General features: G+C 46.1%; 1 protein-coding gene across 2 annotated transcripts in view; it reads right to left on the reverse strand.

The window, feature by feature from the left end:
* The window catches only part of ESYT2 (extended synaptotagmin 2), a 78471-nt gene extending 62335 nt beyond the window's left edge, over positions 1–16136 (reverse strand). Inside the window, exon 1 of one of the 2 annotated variants that reach the window (XM_043872610.1) lies at positions 15711–16136. In XM_043872610.1, coding sequence (XP_043728545.1) covers positions 15711–16022 — 312 coding nt within the window. In that variant the 5' untranslated portion in view covers positions 16023–16136. The remainder of the gene's footprint in view (positions 1–15710) is intronic. The other variant, XM_043872612.1, reaches the window with a different exon arrangement.
* Between the last annotated feature and the right edge of the window lie 591 nt (positions 16137–16727).

Below are 16727 nucleotides of genomic sequence, written 5' to 3' on the forward strand. Positions count from 1 at the left end.
AGAAGGGAAAGGCTACCCACTCCAGTATTCTTGGACTCTATGATCCAAAGAATGTTGGCAATTTGATCTCTGGTTCCTTTGCCTTTTCTAAATCCAGCTTGTACCTGTGGGGGTTCTTGGTTCACACACTGCTGAAGTCTAGCTTGAAGGATTTTGAGCATAACTTCACCAGCATGTGAAATGAGCACAGCTGTATGGTAGGGCACTGCCCTTCTTTGAGATTAGAATGAAAACTGACCTTTTCCAGTCCTGTGGCGACTGGCGAGTCTTTCAAATGTGCTGACATATTGAATACAGAACTTTAACAGCATCATCTTTTAGGATTTGAAATAGCTCAGCTAAAATTCCATGACCTCCACTAGCCTTGTTTGTAGTAATGTTTCCTAAGGCACACTTGACTTCAGACTCAAGGATGCCTGGCTCTAGGTGAGTGACCACACCATTGTGGCTATCCAGGTCATTAAGACCTCTTTTTTATAGTTCTGTGTATTCTTGCTGCCTCTTTTTTAACCTCTTTTGTTTCTATTAGGTCCTTACAGATCATGCCCACCCTTGTATGAAATGTTCCCTTGATATTTCCAATATTCTTGAAGAGATCTCTAGTCTTTCCCATCCTATTTCTTTGCATTACTTACTTAAAAAGGATTTCTTCTCTCTTGCTATTCTTTGGAAGTCTGCATTCAGTTAGGTGTTCTTTCCCTTTCTCCCTTGCTTTTTGCTTCTCTTCCTTCCTCAGCTATTTTTAAAGCTTCCTCGGACAACCACTTTGCCTTCTTGCATTTCTTTTTCTTCGGGACAGTTGCAGAGAAGAGCCAATTCTGCCTCCATGTTGGAACTGTTTCTGTGACTTGCCTTTAGTAGCTTCTGTTACTATCATCATACAGAATGACCTGCCGCAGAGAATCTCGCCCCTCTGCCTACTAAACTGAAGCGCCTCTGTTCAGAACCCTGTCCACCTGCAGATGGCACAAAGGAAGAGATCAACACGTTCTCTGCCTGAGGTGTGCCATTCTAGAAGATGTCTGCAAGACTAATGGCCTTTTTATTTTGCTTCCTTACCTTCCCCCATCTCTGATCTATAATAGAACCTGGCATCCAGACCCGATAAGATGGTTATTTTGAGGCGCTAGCCTGTCATCTTCTCGGTCAGCAGGCTCTCTGAATAAAGTCTCTTCCTTGCCTCAATCCCTCGTCTCTTAGATTCATTGGCCTGTCGTGCAGTGAGCAGAGTGAGCCTGGACTCAGTAACAGGATTGTTTTGGTCACTGACTCCTATACAACGTTATGAACCTCTGTCCATGGTTCTTCAGGCACTCTGTCTACTAGATCTAATCCCTTGAATCTATTTGTCACCTCCACTGTCACCACCAACTCCAAGGGATTTGATTTAGGTCTAGCGGTTTTCCCTACTGTCTTCAATCTTAGCCTGAATTTTGCAATAAAGAGCTCATGATCTGAACCATAGTCAGTTCCAGCTCTTGCTTTTGCTGACTATATAGAGCTTCTTCATCTTTGGCTGCAAAAAATACAGTCTGATTTCGGTACTGACCATCTGGTGATGTCCATGTGTAGAGTCATCTCTGGTGTTGTTGGAAAATAGTGTTTGCTATGACCAGTGTGTTCTCTTGGCAAAACTCTGTTAGCCTTTGCTCTGCTTCATTCTGTGCTCCAAGGCCAAATTTAGCCTGTTACTCCAGGTATCTCTTGACTTCCTACTTTGCATTCCAGTCCCCTATGATGAAAAGGACCTCTTTCTTTGTTGTCAGTTCTAGGTCTTAGAACTGATCAACATCAGCTTTGGCATCGGTGGTTGGGGCACAGACTTGGATCACTGTGATGCTGAGTGGTTTGCCTTGGAAATGAACCATGATCGTTCTGTTGTTTTTGAGACTGCACCCAAGTACTGCACTTTGGACTCTTGTTGACTATGAAGGCTACTCCATTTCTTCCACATTAGTAAATGACTAGATGATGTGATGTCTAATCCCATTTCTTCCTCACCACCATCAAGAGAGGGCAGAGAACTCACAGACTTCCCAGTTCAAAGTCTGTCGCAGACCCAATGTAAGCGCCAGTGTGGTCTGTCCCCTCATCCCTAAGATGGGGAAACAGGTGCACTGTGGGCCTTAACTGACTTCCTCCACACAGAGTGCTTGGAAGAGAAGCTGCACACAGTGAGCACTGATGGATGAACCACGTCCCTCCTTGTTTTGGCCACGCGGTGTGGCTTGTGCTGTCTCAGTTCCCTGAGCCGGGACTGAGCCTGGGCCATGGCAGTGAAAGCACGGACTCCTAACGACCGGACGGCCAGGGAATTCCCTTTCCTCACTTTCCACCTCCCGATTTCCTCTGGGGCGCAAAGGCCTGTCCTGGGCCCTCTGGTCTTTTTACACTGTCTACACTCACTTCCTCCATTTCTCCACTTCAAGCATGATCTCAGGCACCCAGCGCCTGCGAACTGAGGTATCCAGCTATGCTCCCAGGTCTCCCTTACCAGCCACTGGCTGCTGTTGGACAGCTCCTCTAAGAACTCCTTTAGGGTTCTTAAACTCAACGTTTATAAGACAAGATTAACCATCCCCAAGCCTTATCCCTAGGCTTCCAAACTCCTGTTCCTACTGAATGGTTACTGGCGAGGGCCATCATGCGCCCTCCCCCACGGGCTCAGCTGGAGCAGCCTTCCCTCCGCCAGCCCAGCCCTGTATCCTCCCTCCAGTGAGCCGTCAGGGCCAGGTGCTCCTTCCTTCCTCAGGCTTGGAGCTGGTCCCCACTCTGTCCCCTCAGTCTCCTTGGACATTACTGCCAGGTTTATCTTGCTACACATCCAGTTTTCAAATTGGGACATGCCACTGCTTTAAATGTTTCAGTGTTTTCCTGGCATCATTCAGATCTGGCCCAAACGCCAGCAGCGGGAGGCCCTGCTCTGTTCCTCAGCTCCCGATGCAAACACCGTGGCCCACCTGGGCCGCGCTGCATCCAAGCACTTAGCTCCTCTCCCCTGCCTGCCCCCACAAGGGCACATGTAATTCTCAGGCACCAGGGGAATGGCAGCAAAGGGAATAGTCCACAGCACTGAACCCAAGACACGACATGAATCTGGACCGAGAGGTCCAGTGGAGGGAAAGGCCTTTCAGAACAGATGAGACAATGCTGAGCCATCGCCACTGCGCTCAGCTACCCTCCTCCTGAGTATCCAAGACACAGGGGTGCTGGTGGCCCTGCAGGAGATGGCCACATTTCACTCCTTACAACTCGTGTTTCCTTATGAGACAAAAAAAAAAAGATTTAGCAGATGTAATAAGTTAAGGCTCTTGAGTTGAGGAGCTGTCCTGCATCCTGTGTGGGCCATGATGCAATCACACTCGTCCTCTCAGGTGGGAGCAGAGGCGGAACAGACACAGACAGAAAACAGAAAGTATGTGATGATTGGAGCAGCTGCCGGCGGTGAGGGTGAGGAGCCACACACCCAGGAACGCCAGCTCCAGAAGCTGAGAAGGGCCTGCAGAGGGAGCATGGCCCTGTTGATCCCCTGGTTTCAGCTGTTGGGAACTGCTTCCAGACTTTTGGCCCCCAGAACTGTAAATGATAAATCTGTGCCGTTTTAAGCCACCAGTTTGCAGAGCTTTCCTCCGGTGGCCCCAGTCCCGGCAGCAAGCCAATGGGACTGCTCCCTTCCCCTTGTGCCCATCCATGATGAAACAGCCCCCAGGTAAGTCCTGCTAAGACCATCCCTCATACACACACAGCAGTGGTCACACTTTCATTTCCCCAGTGTAAAACCACAATCAGATTCAAGCTATTAAGTAAAATCAACACTAACAGCTCCGAATAGATTTCAAAATCTATGTATATAAAAAAAAAATTAAAAATTATTTTCATTTTTGTTACATATTATATTTGACTTTTTGGTTTTAAAAATCTGGTACTCACATTAATTTAGCATTAATAGATCTTATGTGTTCACTTGCTGTGCATTCAAATGTTCATAGCACAAATGAAATAAATTAATGATTTCAGTGGGCAGCTCACCGCAAATACGTATATTGGCAACATAGGCATTACACAACAATTTATAATTGAGTGTAGAGAGTCCTCGTAAAACAAGCAATAGTTCACTGTTTCAACCACTCACTAGGTTTTCTGTACAAACTCCTTGCAAACTGTTGGCTGCTACAGCAGACAAAAAGTCCCTGTCTTCAAACTCCTGATCCTACACACAATTACAAGACTAAGCACACTTAACTGAATGGTTTAACAAATATGAAGCAGTTCTGTGATAAAACAGGAAGTAAGAGCATCGCCCAGATGAGTAACTTTGATCTGATGCTGGTATCTCAGAATATGAGTGGCAGACTCATAAACCCAGTATCTCACACGCGCTCCAGGGTAGAATTTATGCCACAAAGCAAGCTGGAAGATGTTGTCTTTCCACATTACTGGATTTATCTTCTGCAGATCTGCTGTACTCTAAGCAGCCCAAAACATAACCCACCGGATGGAAGCAGAAGGAAGCAACTCTATACCCAACACAGGTTAAATTAAACTACTACAGCTGACCCAAAACTTTGTTGTTGTTGTTCAGCTCAGTTGTGTCCAACTCTTTGTGACCCCATGGACTGCAACACGCCAGGCTTCCTTGTCTTTTACCATCTCCTGGAGCTTGCTCAAACACATTCATTGACTCAGTGATGCCATTCAACCATCTCATCCTCTGTCATCCCCTTCTCCTTCTGCCTTCAATCTTTCCCAGCAGCAGGGTCTTTTCCAATGAGTTGGCTCTTTGCATCAGGTAGTCTAAGTACTGGAGTTTCAGCTTCAGCATCAGTCCTTCCAATGAACACCCAGGACTGATCTCCTTTAGGATGGATTGGTTGGATCTCCTTGCAGTCCAAGGGACTCTCAAGAGTCTTCTCCAACACCACAGTTCAAAAGCATCAATTCTTCAGCACTCAGCCTTCTTTATGGTCAAACTCTTACCTCCACACACGACTACTGGAAAAACCATAGCTTTGACTGGATGGACCTTTGTCAGCAAAGGTCTCAGACATCTCTTTGCTTTTTAATACACTGTCTAGGTTTGTCATAGCTTTTCTTCCAAATAGCAAGCATCTTTTAATTTCATGGCTGCAGTCACTGTCCATAGTGATTTTGGAACACAAGAAAATAAAGTCTGTCACTGTTTTCATTTTTCCCCCATCTATTTGCCACGAACTGACAGGACCAGATGTCATGATCTTAGTTTTTTGAATGTTGAGTTTTAAGCCAGTTTTATCACTCTCCTCTTTCATCTTCACCAAGTTCCTCTTCACTTTCTGCCATCAGGGTGGTGTCATCTGCGTATCTGAGGTTATTGATATGCAGTTTCAAGCCCCCACTTTAGTCCCCAACCAACACTTATTCACAAGAGGAAGGAAATGAGTACATGAACTTACAAATTTTACATGATAGTCTCCTAATGGAACTAGCTAAGGTTATCTACTATGTCAGGGCAGCTGCTGCAAGCAAAGCGAAAGTAACCACAACCTCAGGCAGGAGGAGACGGGGACAAGAGAGGACAAGATGGCTGGAGGCATCACCAACTCAATGGAATGAGTCTGAGAAAACTCCAGGAGATGGTGAAGGACAGGGAAGCCTGGCATTCTGCAGCGTTCATGGGGTCGAAAAGAGCTGGACACGACTGAGGGACTGAACAGCAGTAGGACAGAATTTGTTTTAAGGAAGAGGCAGTGAGGATGAGGGGTAATAAAACAGGCTCCTTGGATATTACTTTAGGACGTTCAGAGAAAAAAGAGAAAGAAAACACAAGGAATATTTTCAAGTGCGACTCACAACAAAGCATTATGGTAGATAAACCCTTAGCAACAACACAAACAACCACAGTGAAACAGAAACAGAGAGGAACTCTGTCATTTGCCTACTCCAGCAAGGTGAGAGAAGCACCTCAGGCAGCACAAAGCTGGTGGTTAACAGCTGACAGTTCAAAGGAGGCATCAGCACGGGATCCCTAACCCCAGGGGACCTCCAGCCACCCTGCCAGCCCTGGGCTTTCCTTATTCCAGCCTCATGATCAAACGCACAAGCCGGGGCTCGTGTCAGTGCCCACCTAACGATGAGGAAACTAAGGTTCTGAAAGGTGTGCTGACTTGTCAGAGAGCACAGAGCCGGGAGTGGGTGGGTCTCAGACAGGAACCCACATGGGTCAGACCAAGCCTGCTTCTCGAGTGTGTGCCTGAGCAGCAACGCCATCGCGTGTGATACAGGTCCCTGAGGGTGACCCACAACACTCAGTGCCCAAGGGCTGCCAGGTAACACTGACGACCCCAGTCACACAGCTGGTTATTTTCAGACAAGATCAAGGACAATGCAGTGAGCCCTCTCAGCCATTTCCAAACAACCATCCCTACACGGTGCTACAAAAAGCAATGATTTGGCTTACTCAACTCTCACTTGCCAACACAGCACAGAGGAAGAAAAGCCCTTCGAAGAGTGACTGCGTGGGAGCACTCTCTTCTTCTAAAGGTTATTTACATAAGAGGGGATATGGATAAATCTACTGTGCTTATTTTAACATCACACCATTCAAAAACAAACACTGCCCTCTAAAGCTAGACTTCTGCTTATAAAATTACTATGCTACTCTTAGGAGTTCAAAAATAGTTCATATATCCTGGACAGATTAGATGAATGGTTCACGCAAACCATCTTTCGTAACTTGAAAAGGTAGAAAATTAAATATCTCAAACTCTAGTTTTACCTTTTCTTAACCTTCAGTAACAATCTCATTTTTGGATTCTGTACATGAGACATAATTTAAATAAAGCATGGCACTCCCATAAACAAGACACTACTGCAAAAACCAGTCATGTTTCTGAAGAATAATGACATGTTCACAGCACAATGCTTAATGAAGGCAAATACAACACACACATACATCCATGTACCTCCAATCATGTCAATACTAAAGATTCAGAAAATCACCAAAACATTAATAATGGCTATCACTGGTAAGTAGGATGGTAGGTAACTCTTTTCCTTTTATTCTTCTCCAAAGTTTGAAATGTTCTACAATGAGTATGTGTTCTCATACAGAAAAACATGTTTTTAAAACTTGTCTAGCAATGGCACCCCTCTCCAGTACTCTTGCCTGGAAAATCCCATAGACGGAGGAGCCTGGTGGGCTGCAGTCCATGGGGTCGCCAAGAGTTGGACACAACTGAGTGACTTCACTTTCACTTTTCACTTTCATGCACTGGAGAAGGAAATGGCAACCCACTCGTGTTCTTGCCTGGAGAATCCCAGGGACGGGGGAGCCTGGTGGGCTGCAGTCTATGGGGTTGCATAGAGTTGAACACGACTGAAGCGACTTAGCAGCAGCAGCAGTAGCCATAATATAAAGAGCTTCCCTGATGGCTTAGTGGTAAAGAATCTGCCTGCCAATGCAAGAGACACAAGAGACACAGGTTTGATCCTTGGGTCAGGAAGATCCCCTGGAGGAGGAAAGGGCAGCCCACTTCAGTACTCTTGCCTGGGAAATCCCATGGACAGAGAAGCCTGGCAGGCTACAGTCCATGGGGTCACAAAGAGTCACACACGACTGAGTCACTGAGCACCCAGCCATAATATAAGAAATACATAACTGCATATTCATTAAAAGTAGAAAAATAAAGTTCACTAAGTGACTGAACAAAGAAACGAACTTCAAGCTCAACTTCAATGACATTTTTGTAAATAATAAAAAAGAAAGCATAATAAACACTTTCATATTAGTACTTCCACATCTGCCATTTGTGCGGTTATCACCGATTCTCAAGTATAGTCACTGGGTACAACGACGTTCTTTTAAAAAATGAAGTCACTGCTGCTGACAGTGCCGCCACTCTGATGTTTTCCTCTGCACATCCTGCTGTAATCCATTTAATACACACAGATATTGAACTACGGGTCTCAGAGGTGTCCACTATGAGTAATCACAAGACTGCCTTTCCCAAAATAGGCAAAGACAGGACAACATAAAATTGAAGTTATATGCACAGCTAGCTACTTCTACAAACCCTAGAAAAAAGGGTTTAATCCTTATCAATAAAATCTTTTACAATACACTGATTTAAAGAAATGGGTTATTACTTAAACAAAAGGACAAAATGCTCTAAGAGGCAGAGCATTTTAAAAAATGAACATATCATTTCAACAACTGAAAGACCTAATACAGGTTTGCCTTTCTTTTTCCATATGAATAATGTTTTAATATACTTTTTTTGATACAAGAAAAATAAATATGTATTAATTTTATTAAAAAAAAACACTGCCAGTGCATACTATAACTAAAATTAGGATTATTTCTAGATTTGTGTCATTACTAGCTATAAATTTCTGAGTTTAAGGCCTTGTCTTACTTATCACCTAGCAGAGTACATGGAACATAGCAAAGGTTTAATAAATACTGGCTCAGTGAACAGGTGAATCAATAAAAGCTCATTTTTGATTTCTGTACTTAAGCTAGGCTTGTTACTTAAAACATCATCTACTCTAGGAAATATTCACCAAAATAGATGGTTTCCTTTTAAAAAGTTTGACTTTTTTTTTAAAAACAGTTAAGCAGGGAAAAAAATGAAGCAAAACCACTGACAGGGAGAAAGACCATGAGAAAACTTGTGAATTAAACATGTTAAATGGAAAAACGATTCCATGCAAGACAACTACGGACACTATTTATACAAGAACTATGCCGCACCCAGTTCCAGAAGAACACAAGGTGACTCAGTGTTTACAGCACAATAAGATCCTTAAGAGTAACAGAGAACAGTGTTTGAGGGAAGGTGGACGGGCATCTCCAGAGCCCTCCAAGTGCTGAGCACCCAGCAGCAGTGCAGCGCTAAGCATTCTGCAGCCAGGGCAGGCGGTCTCCGGCACTGCGCAGGGTTCCCTGTTCTGACCTCACAAGCCTGCCTCTGAACACATCGCCCAGTCTCCCTGAGACACAGGAGTGCTGCCCTGACAGGTGGCCCAGGCCCCAGTTTGAGCACCTCCGCTCCTCACCCCTGGGCCCAGCTGACAATTCCCATCTTACTTACAACTCCCCCCAGCCTCCACCAAGGAAGAACCCAGGTATCCACTGTGCTGTCCTACTGGGCTCTGACACTTGCCACCTCCACCCTGAGACACACCCGATTTTGCTGTTCCCACTTATTCTTTAGCGTCCTTTAGGGTGTCTATACGCACACCCCCCGCCTCTAACCACTTTGTGACCCACTAGGGCACTCTTCAGCCATCACACCCCACCTCGTAGCTACCTGGAAGTAAGTACACACAGGAAGGGAAGGTGACCTCTAACACGATTGTAGATAGTTGGTGCTTAGATCTTTAAATGAAGAAGGAAAATTCATCTGACACAGTGTTGTCATGGAAACCAAAAAAGGTAATAAATTAATAAAACATAACAAAATGCAAGAGTCTACAAATAGTACATTCACTCTAAAATCATGCTATGAGGAATTCCCTAGTGGGCCAGTGGTTAAGACTTCACATTTCCAGGACTTCCCTGGTGGCTCAGTAGTAAAGAATCCACCTGCCAATGCAGGACACAGGGGTTAGATCCCTGGTCCAGGAAGATGCTGGACCACATGCTGTGGAGCAACTAAGCCCCTGTACCCCAACTATTGAGCCTGTGCTCTAGAGCCCGCGAACTGCAACTACTGAGCCCTCATGCTGCCAACTACTAAAGCCCAAGTGCCCTAGAACACATGATCAGCAAGAGAAGCCACCACGATAAGGGAGAGCACTGCAACTAGAGAGCAGTCCTCGCTTGCTGCAATAGGAGAAAAGCCCATGCAACAATGAAGACCCAACACAGCCAAACAATAAATTAAATAAATATAAAAAATTATATGTATACAAAAACTTCTCACTTCCACTGATAGAGAAACTAAGATACTGCATGCCACATGGTGGTGGCCCAAATAAATAAATTAATTAAACTTTTAAAAAATAGTGGGCCTTAAAAAAATAAAATCATGCTATGATAGAATAAGTGTTAGTTGCTCAGATATGTCTGACTCTTTGCCATCCCATGGGCTGTACCCCTCAAGGCTCCTCCGTCCATGGGATTTCCCAGGCAAGAATACTGGAGTGGGTTGCTATTTCCTTCCCCAGGGAATCTTCCCAACCCAGGGATTGAACCTGGGTCTCCTGCACTGCAGACAAATTCTTTACAGTCTGAGCCACCAGGGAAGCCCTATGATAGAATATATCTTATAAAAAACAAACCAATTTATCAGCTAAATTTCTCAAACACACACTGTAATTACGTATCATTACCTTGAATTAAAGTTAAGAGTTTAAAATAACTCACACACAACCCCCTACACACACAAACACATTTAGGCTATTTATATCTTTGAAGCAAAATCTCTATTTGATCGTTTAGCCAATGTAGCATCAACGCTTAAAGTAACATCTGTTGTTGTTTAGTTGTGTCAGATTCTCTGTCCATGGGCAAGAATACTGGAGTGGGTTGCCATTTCCTTCTCCAGAGGATCTTTAAGAACCAGGGCTCAAACCCATATCCCTGTACTGGCAGGAGGATTCTTTACCACTGAGCCATAAGGAGTCGAAAGTAACATTAGGTTTAAGGTAAAAATATTTATGGAGTTACTTTTTTCATTCACAAGCCCTCCTCTTTCATTAAATATTCTTTATAAATTACTCCAAATTTACATTGAAACAATAATTTTTAAAAGTTGTAACAGCTTTAGCTGGAATTCCATAAGCAAGGTGGTTTGCGTGGCTTACTCTGTTCTATAACTAAACACCTGTTTCACTTATTTTTAAGAAATTTAAAGTCTATAATATTTTCAATAGCACCATTGACAAGTAATTCACATACCATAAAATTCACTCATTTAACGTCTACAGTTCAGTTGTTTTTAATCTATTTTCAACATGTGATATCATTCAAAGTTAAATGCTGCAACCAATGTAGAAATCATGAAAACTCAAAGAATATACTAAGAGGTTCACCAGGCCTAAGGAGAACACTAAGTCACTAATCAGTTGTTCATAATTGTTTCTTCACAGGACCAAGATCTATATTTTACACACATATTTAACATAACATATATTAACTAAATATAATTTAATATAAATATATTACATATATTTTCAATTCCTGTATCTGTTTAAATTATTTATAGTTTAGTCCTAGCTCTACATTCTCCAATCTTGAAACATAAAGTGAGGCTAATAGTCACCTGAAGCAGAAAAACCAGAGCACACAGCCTGATGTATGCATAGGTCCTGAATTTAAATCCATTTGTCACCTTGAACTAAAAAACAGGTATTTACTACCTTATGTCCAGCAACCGTGGGGCCTTCTGCTCTAACTTCATGAAGCACTTAGATAGCATAACAGCCAGGTGAGGGTGACTATAGCAGTAGCAGGCACATAAAAGAAACCCAAAGAGTAACCATATCTCTTTCACAGCTTTGAGGAGGTTCTAACATTTTCTTCAAGCATTTAATTGGTCTAGGATCTAAAGTTGCACCTGCAGTTTAAAATAGCTCAACTCTGGGTCCTGATGTAGTTACAAGTCTGTTACGAGTCTTCACAAAATTTTTTAATAGTATAAGTCAACGATTAACACTGAGAATAAAAGTATTTGCCCTTCCTTTACATAAGACCAAAGTGTATTCTTTTCTTTTGCTTATCTGGTTTTTAGTCTACATAATAAATTTTGGCTAGACTTAAAATTCTCCTGAACTTCCCAGAAGAACCACGGGAAGAAAGCTCTCCCTAAAGAAAAGCTAGTGCATATAGTAAAAACAGTAGAACACATAAGTTGACTATGCTTTAAATCTCAATCATCAAGGTTTAAGAGGAATAGAAGACCAATTGTCATTTATGGCAGGTTTGGGTTTCTACTTATTTGCAGCCATAAAATCAACATTAATTGGCAGCAGTGAAAACAGAAAAAGGGCAGACTTCACACCAAGTTCTAATTTTTCAAAGAAAAATCGTAGTGGAAAACCATCTTTATGCATCTCTATTAAAAACTCCTCAAGATAGAACTGCCATATGACCCAGCAATCCCACTCCTGGGCATACACACCAAGGAAACCAGATCTGAAAGAGACACGTGTACCCCAATGTTCATCGCAGCACTGTTTATAATAGCCAGGACATGGAAGCAACCTAGATGCCCATCAGCAGATGATTGGATAGGAAGCTGTGGTACATATACACCATGGAATATTACTCAGCCATTAAAAAGAATTCATTTGAATCAGTTCTAATGAGATGGATGAAACTGGAGCCCATTATACAGAGTGAAGTAAGCCAGAAAGATAAAGACCAATACCGTATACTAACGCATATATATGGAATTTAAAAAGATGGTAACGATAACCCTATATGCGAAACAGAAAAAGAGACACAGATGTACAAAACAGACTTTTAGACTCTGTGGGAGAAGGCGAGGGTGGGATGTTCAGAAAGAACAGCATTGAAACAAGTATATTATCAAGGGTGAAACAGATCACCAGCCCAAGTTGGATGCATGAGACAAGTGCTCAGGGCTGGTGCACTGGGAAGACCCAGAGGGATGGGATGGAGAGGGAGGTGGGAGGTGGGATCGGGATGGGGAACACATGTAAATCCATGGCTGATTCATCTCAATGTATGGCAAAAACCACTACAATATTGTAAAGTAATTAGCCTCCAACTAATAAAAATAAATGGAAAAAAAAAAAAAACTCCTCAAGAATTTTCTTCACCCATAGTCTAATTTTACAGGGCTCATTAACAAGGGACGACCACAGGGACAACAAAAAGGCCAGTCTTCAATCTGTCAACTCAGACTTATCAGGTGATTTCCCTGTTGATGGAAGAAAAAAAGAGTAAAGAAATGAATAGTACTGTGGTTCACATTAAAGCTCTAAGATCAAAGTCTTACAGAATTGCCACATGTTAAATGAGAGCCATTTTTCATATCCTCCTAATACCCTTGATTTGAAATAGTATATGTATTTTTCTCAAAGTATTAATATTTGTTTATCATCTCATTTTACAGTCAGCATAAATTTTTACTTTACTAAATAAAAAGAAGAAAAATTGTGAGTAAACATATTCAAGAGTAAAGCTAGGAAGTGAGTACCACATTACTTCATGTTTTCCTCTGCTTCTACCCTGCTGTGAATCACAGCTGTCAATGACACACTATGAAATCTGCACAAACACATCTTGTTCAAAGCAAAATACCAACCCGAAGAACCTAAGTTTGTACAGTAAAAATCAAAGAACTACTAATACAGAAACCTTAACTCTTCTTATATATGAACGATTTCTATTGCTGATTTGTTCTCTAGCTATAACCACTTCTAGGCAGTGTAATTCACTGGCTTTATTAGGAAAATAACACACAGGTATTACAATAAAAAAGGCATTAAAACATCTTCCTCAAACCTCAGACTCCTAGGCTTTTCTTGGATATGATCACAATCAAGTTTTGTGTGAATTCTCACAGCAGTTTTCTAAGCAATACAGGTGTGTTTAAGTGCATATATGTGTAATGTGAGCACAAATACAAATTTGATGAACAAGTGAAAAGCTGTGTGAAAAACAGAAATTCCATACTGTATGAGATGAACACCAAGGTTCATCAGTTTAAGTCACACAGTGGAAAATCCAAGAAAGGAATCTTTGGCTAATTACCCTTTTCTTCTGGTAGAAAAAAAAAAAAATTGTCATGTCCTTCAATATGGTAACAAACATACCTGTTAATTAATTGTTAAAATAGTATGCATTTCACAACTTTCATAAGCAAATTTTATGTTAGCCAACTGCTCCATAACCAAGTATCTATGAATGTCAACATCCCCAATTCCTGTGACTCTCGACCCTGATTATGTCTGCTGTTTGGGTAATGTCCCTACTCACCGTTTTTGGTTACTTTCTGTAATCATTTAATTCAGTGTAACATAAGACACAAGATGCCACTTGAAAGTCCTTCTGCCTTGCCAACAAGTGTACCTCTGTTCTTGGCTTTTCACACCTGGTTTCTACACTTCACTCCTCTTTTCTGCTTCTGGCAAATTCTTCCAAAAACTACTGTGCACACATCCACCATGTATTGATAGAATTTTAAATTCCCAAAGCCCCTGACTGTGAGATTCTTATTACAATTGCTCTTTGTCATTACAGGTAGTCGCCATTAGGTTAGGTTTCTCCCGACCCTGGGCATTCCAGCTCTCCAACCTGTCTGCCTGTGTCATGTACTCCATGACAAACGTCTTATGACTGGAAACAGGGATCATACTCCAAGTCCTTTTCTCCGCTAAGAGAAAACGACCCTTTTCAAAGTCACTGGCTGGCCATTTCCCCATGAAGTTTTACATCAAGCCTAACATGAGCATCATTTATCTTAAAATAAGCACTATTTCCTGTTGCCTGAAACTGTGACACCAACTTATGGTTAAGAAAGCAGGAGGGAGCCAACTCCATTAGTTTTCACATTGCATAAATAAATTATGAGGAGAATTGCTGGATGTAAAAATAATCAGTACCAGGACTCTCCATTAGTGCAACTCTTCCAAAACTTCCTGCCCCCACCCACCTAAAATTCACCTCGGATTCAAGTCTACCCTACATAAAAGTTACTCAGCTTATAACGTTAATTCCAAAGAAGTGAAACAAACCTTCAATTATCCTAACATCAGAGGATCTTTTGGAGGACCCCCACTGCTCAACTGTGTCAGAAACAAAAAAGAAATGGCTGAGGCGTCTCAGGGGAGGAGGAAACCGCCCTTCCCTGCTCACCGCTGGCCGCCTTCTCCGCAGCGGAGAAGGGAGCGGTGTCCAGGCCCGCGGAGCGCACCAGGCGCCCGGAGCTCACATTCCAGCGGCGGGAGTCGCGGCACCGCGCGGGGAGGCCTGGAGACGTGGCCGCCGGAGGAGCGCGCGGGGCTCGCCTCACCTGTGCTCGGGACCCGCCTGCGCGGAGAGGTGAAGGCGCCCACCCGCGGGGTCTGCGGGCCGACAGTGGGCCGGCGGGGTGGGGGCCCGGCGACAGCGTTGGAGACCCCCGATTTACACGGCTCGGACAGACACCCGCGCCCGGGGCTCAGAACGCCCCACGTGGGCGGGGTCGGGGAGTGAGGGGACCCCAGACCCTGGAGGGGCGGGGACGAGCCCGGACTTCTGACCCAACAGGTGACCGGGATCAGGGCGAGGGTCGCGGTGAGCAGGTACCCCGACTCCGGCGGGGTGAGGACAGGTAGGAACCCCTGACCCGGCGGGCGGGCGGGGTCAGGGCCGGGGTCGCGGCGGGCAGGGACCACGATTCGGGCGGGGTCCAGTCGGGTGGGGCGAGGACAGGCAGGAACCCCTGACCGGGAGGGTGGGAACCCCGACCAGGGCGGGGTAGTAACGGGCGGGGATCCCTGACCCAGCGGGCAGGCGGGGTCAGGGCGGATGGGGACCCGACCCGGGCCAGGTAGGGGCGGGTCGGCACTCCCGAGCGGGCAGGCGGGGTAGGGCCAGGACTGTGGCGGGCGGGCATCCCTGGTCTGACCTGGGCCAGAGTTGAGGTAAGCGAGGACCTCCCAGACCGAGTGGGAAGGCGGGGTCAGAGCGGGCCCGGGGCCCCTGACCCTGACCGGCACAGGCGGGAGGGCGGGTCTGGGCCGGGGGCGGGCAGGGGTCTGCGGCGCCCACTCACCCAGGCCGGCAGGTCGCAGGCGCGCACCCCGAGGCGCACGGCGCGCTCCTCGTCCTCCAGTAGCGCCAGCGCGCGGCACAGGCGGGTGGCCTTAAGGCCGCGGCTCCTGCGGCACCACACTAGCAGCCCGAGAGCCAGCAGCACCCAGCTGAAGCTCAGGCCCAGGTAGCCCAGCGCGTACACCGGCAGCAACAGCGCGAAGCTGCGCGCCAGCTGTGCCAGCAGCCCTGCCACGTCCACGCTCAGCGCCGCGCCGGGGGGCTCTGCCCCGGAGGCGCCCGCCTCGGGGCCCGGAGCCCTGGAGCCGCTCATGGCCCCGCCGCGTAGCGTTCCCCTCGGCTCCCGGCCGAGGCGCCTCAGCCCGCGCAGCAGCGCCCCTCTGAGGGGCCGGCGCAGCCGCCCGGCCCGCCCGCGCTTCCGCTCGCGACGCCGTGTGACGTCAGCACGCAGGGCGGGGTGGTGGCGGAGGCGGCGAGGAGCCGAGGTGTTCCACTGCGGCAGCCGGGCGTGGTCCCCGGGCCTGGGTGCGCCCCAACGCGGGGTGGGCCCGGCTCGCGTGGGACGTCATCCCACAGGGCCCGCCAGCTCCTCGGTGGCGGGGGTGGGCGGGGCTGGCTGGTGTGTGGCTTCATCGCACGGGCGGGCGGGGCGTCTCTGACACGGTGTGGCCGGGCCCGGCGTGGATGTCGCCTCACAGGCTTGTGAGAGCGCCCCTGAGGCGGAGTGGGCGGTGCTTCCTGACGTCATCGCGGACTGGCGGGGCGCCTCTGACGCGGAGTGGCTGGGCCGGGCGTGGGTGTCGCCTCACAGGCTTGAGAGAGTGCGACTGAGGCCGAGTGGGCGGTGCTTGTGACGCCATCACGGACGGGCGAGGCGACCCTGAAGCGAGGCGGGCGGGTTTTGAGTGAAAGTTGGTACGCGGAACGGTCTGCTAGCGGGCTTCCGTGTTCGCCGAGGGGGCGCCGCTCGCCCAGTCACCTGGGCCGCGCTTCGTGCTGGGATACTGCGGGAGGAGAA

Source organism: Cervus elaphus, chromosome 18 (assembly GCF_910594005.1).
Source record: "Cervus elaphus chromosome 18, mCerEla1.1, whole genome shotgun sequence".
NCBI classification, from domain to species: domain Eukaryota; kingdom Metazoa; phylum Chordata; class Mammalia; order Artiodactyla; family Cervidae; genus Cervus; species Cervus elaphus.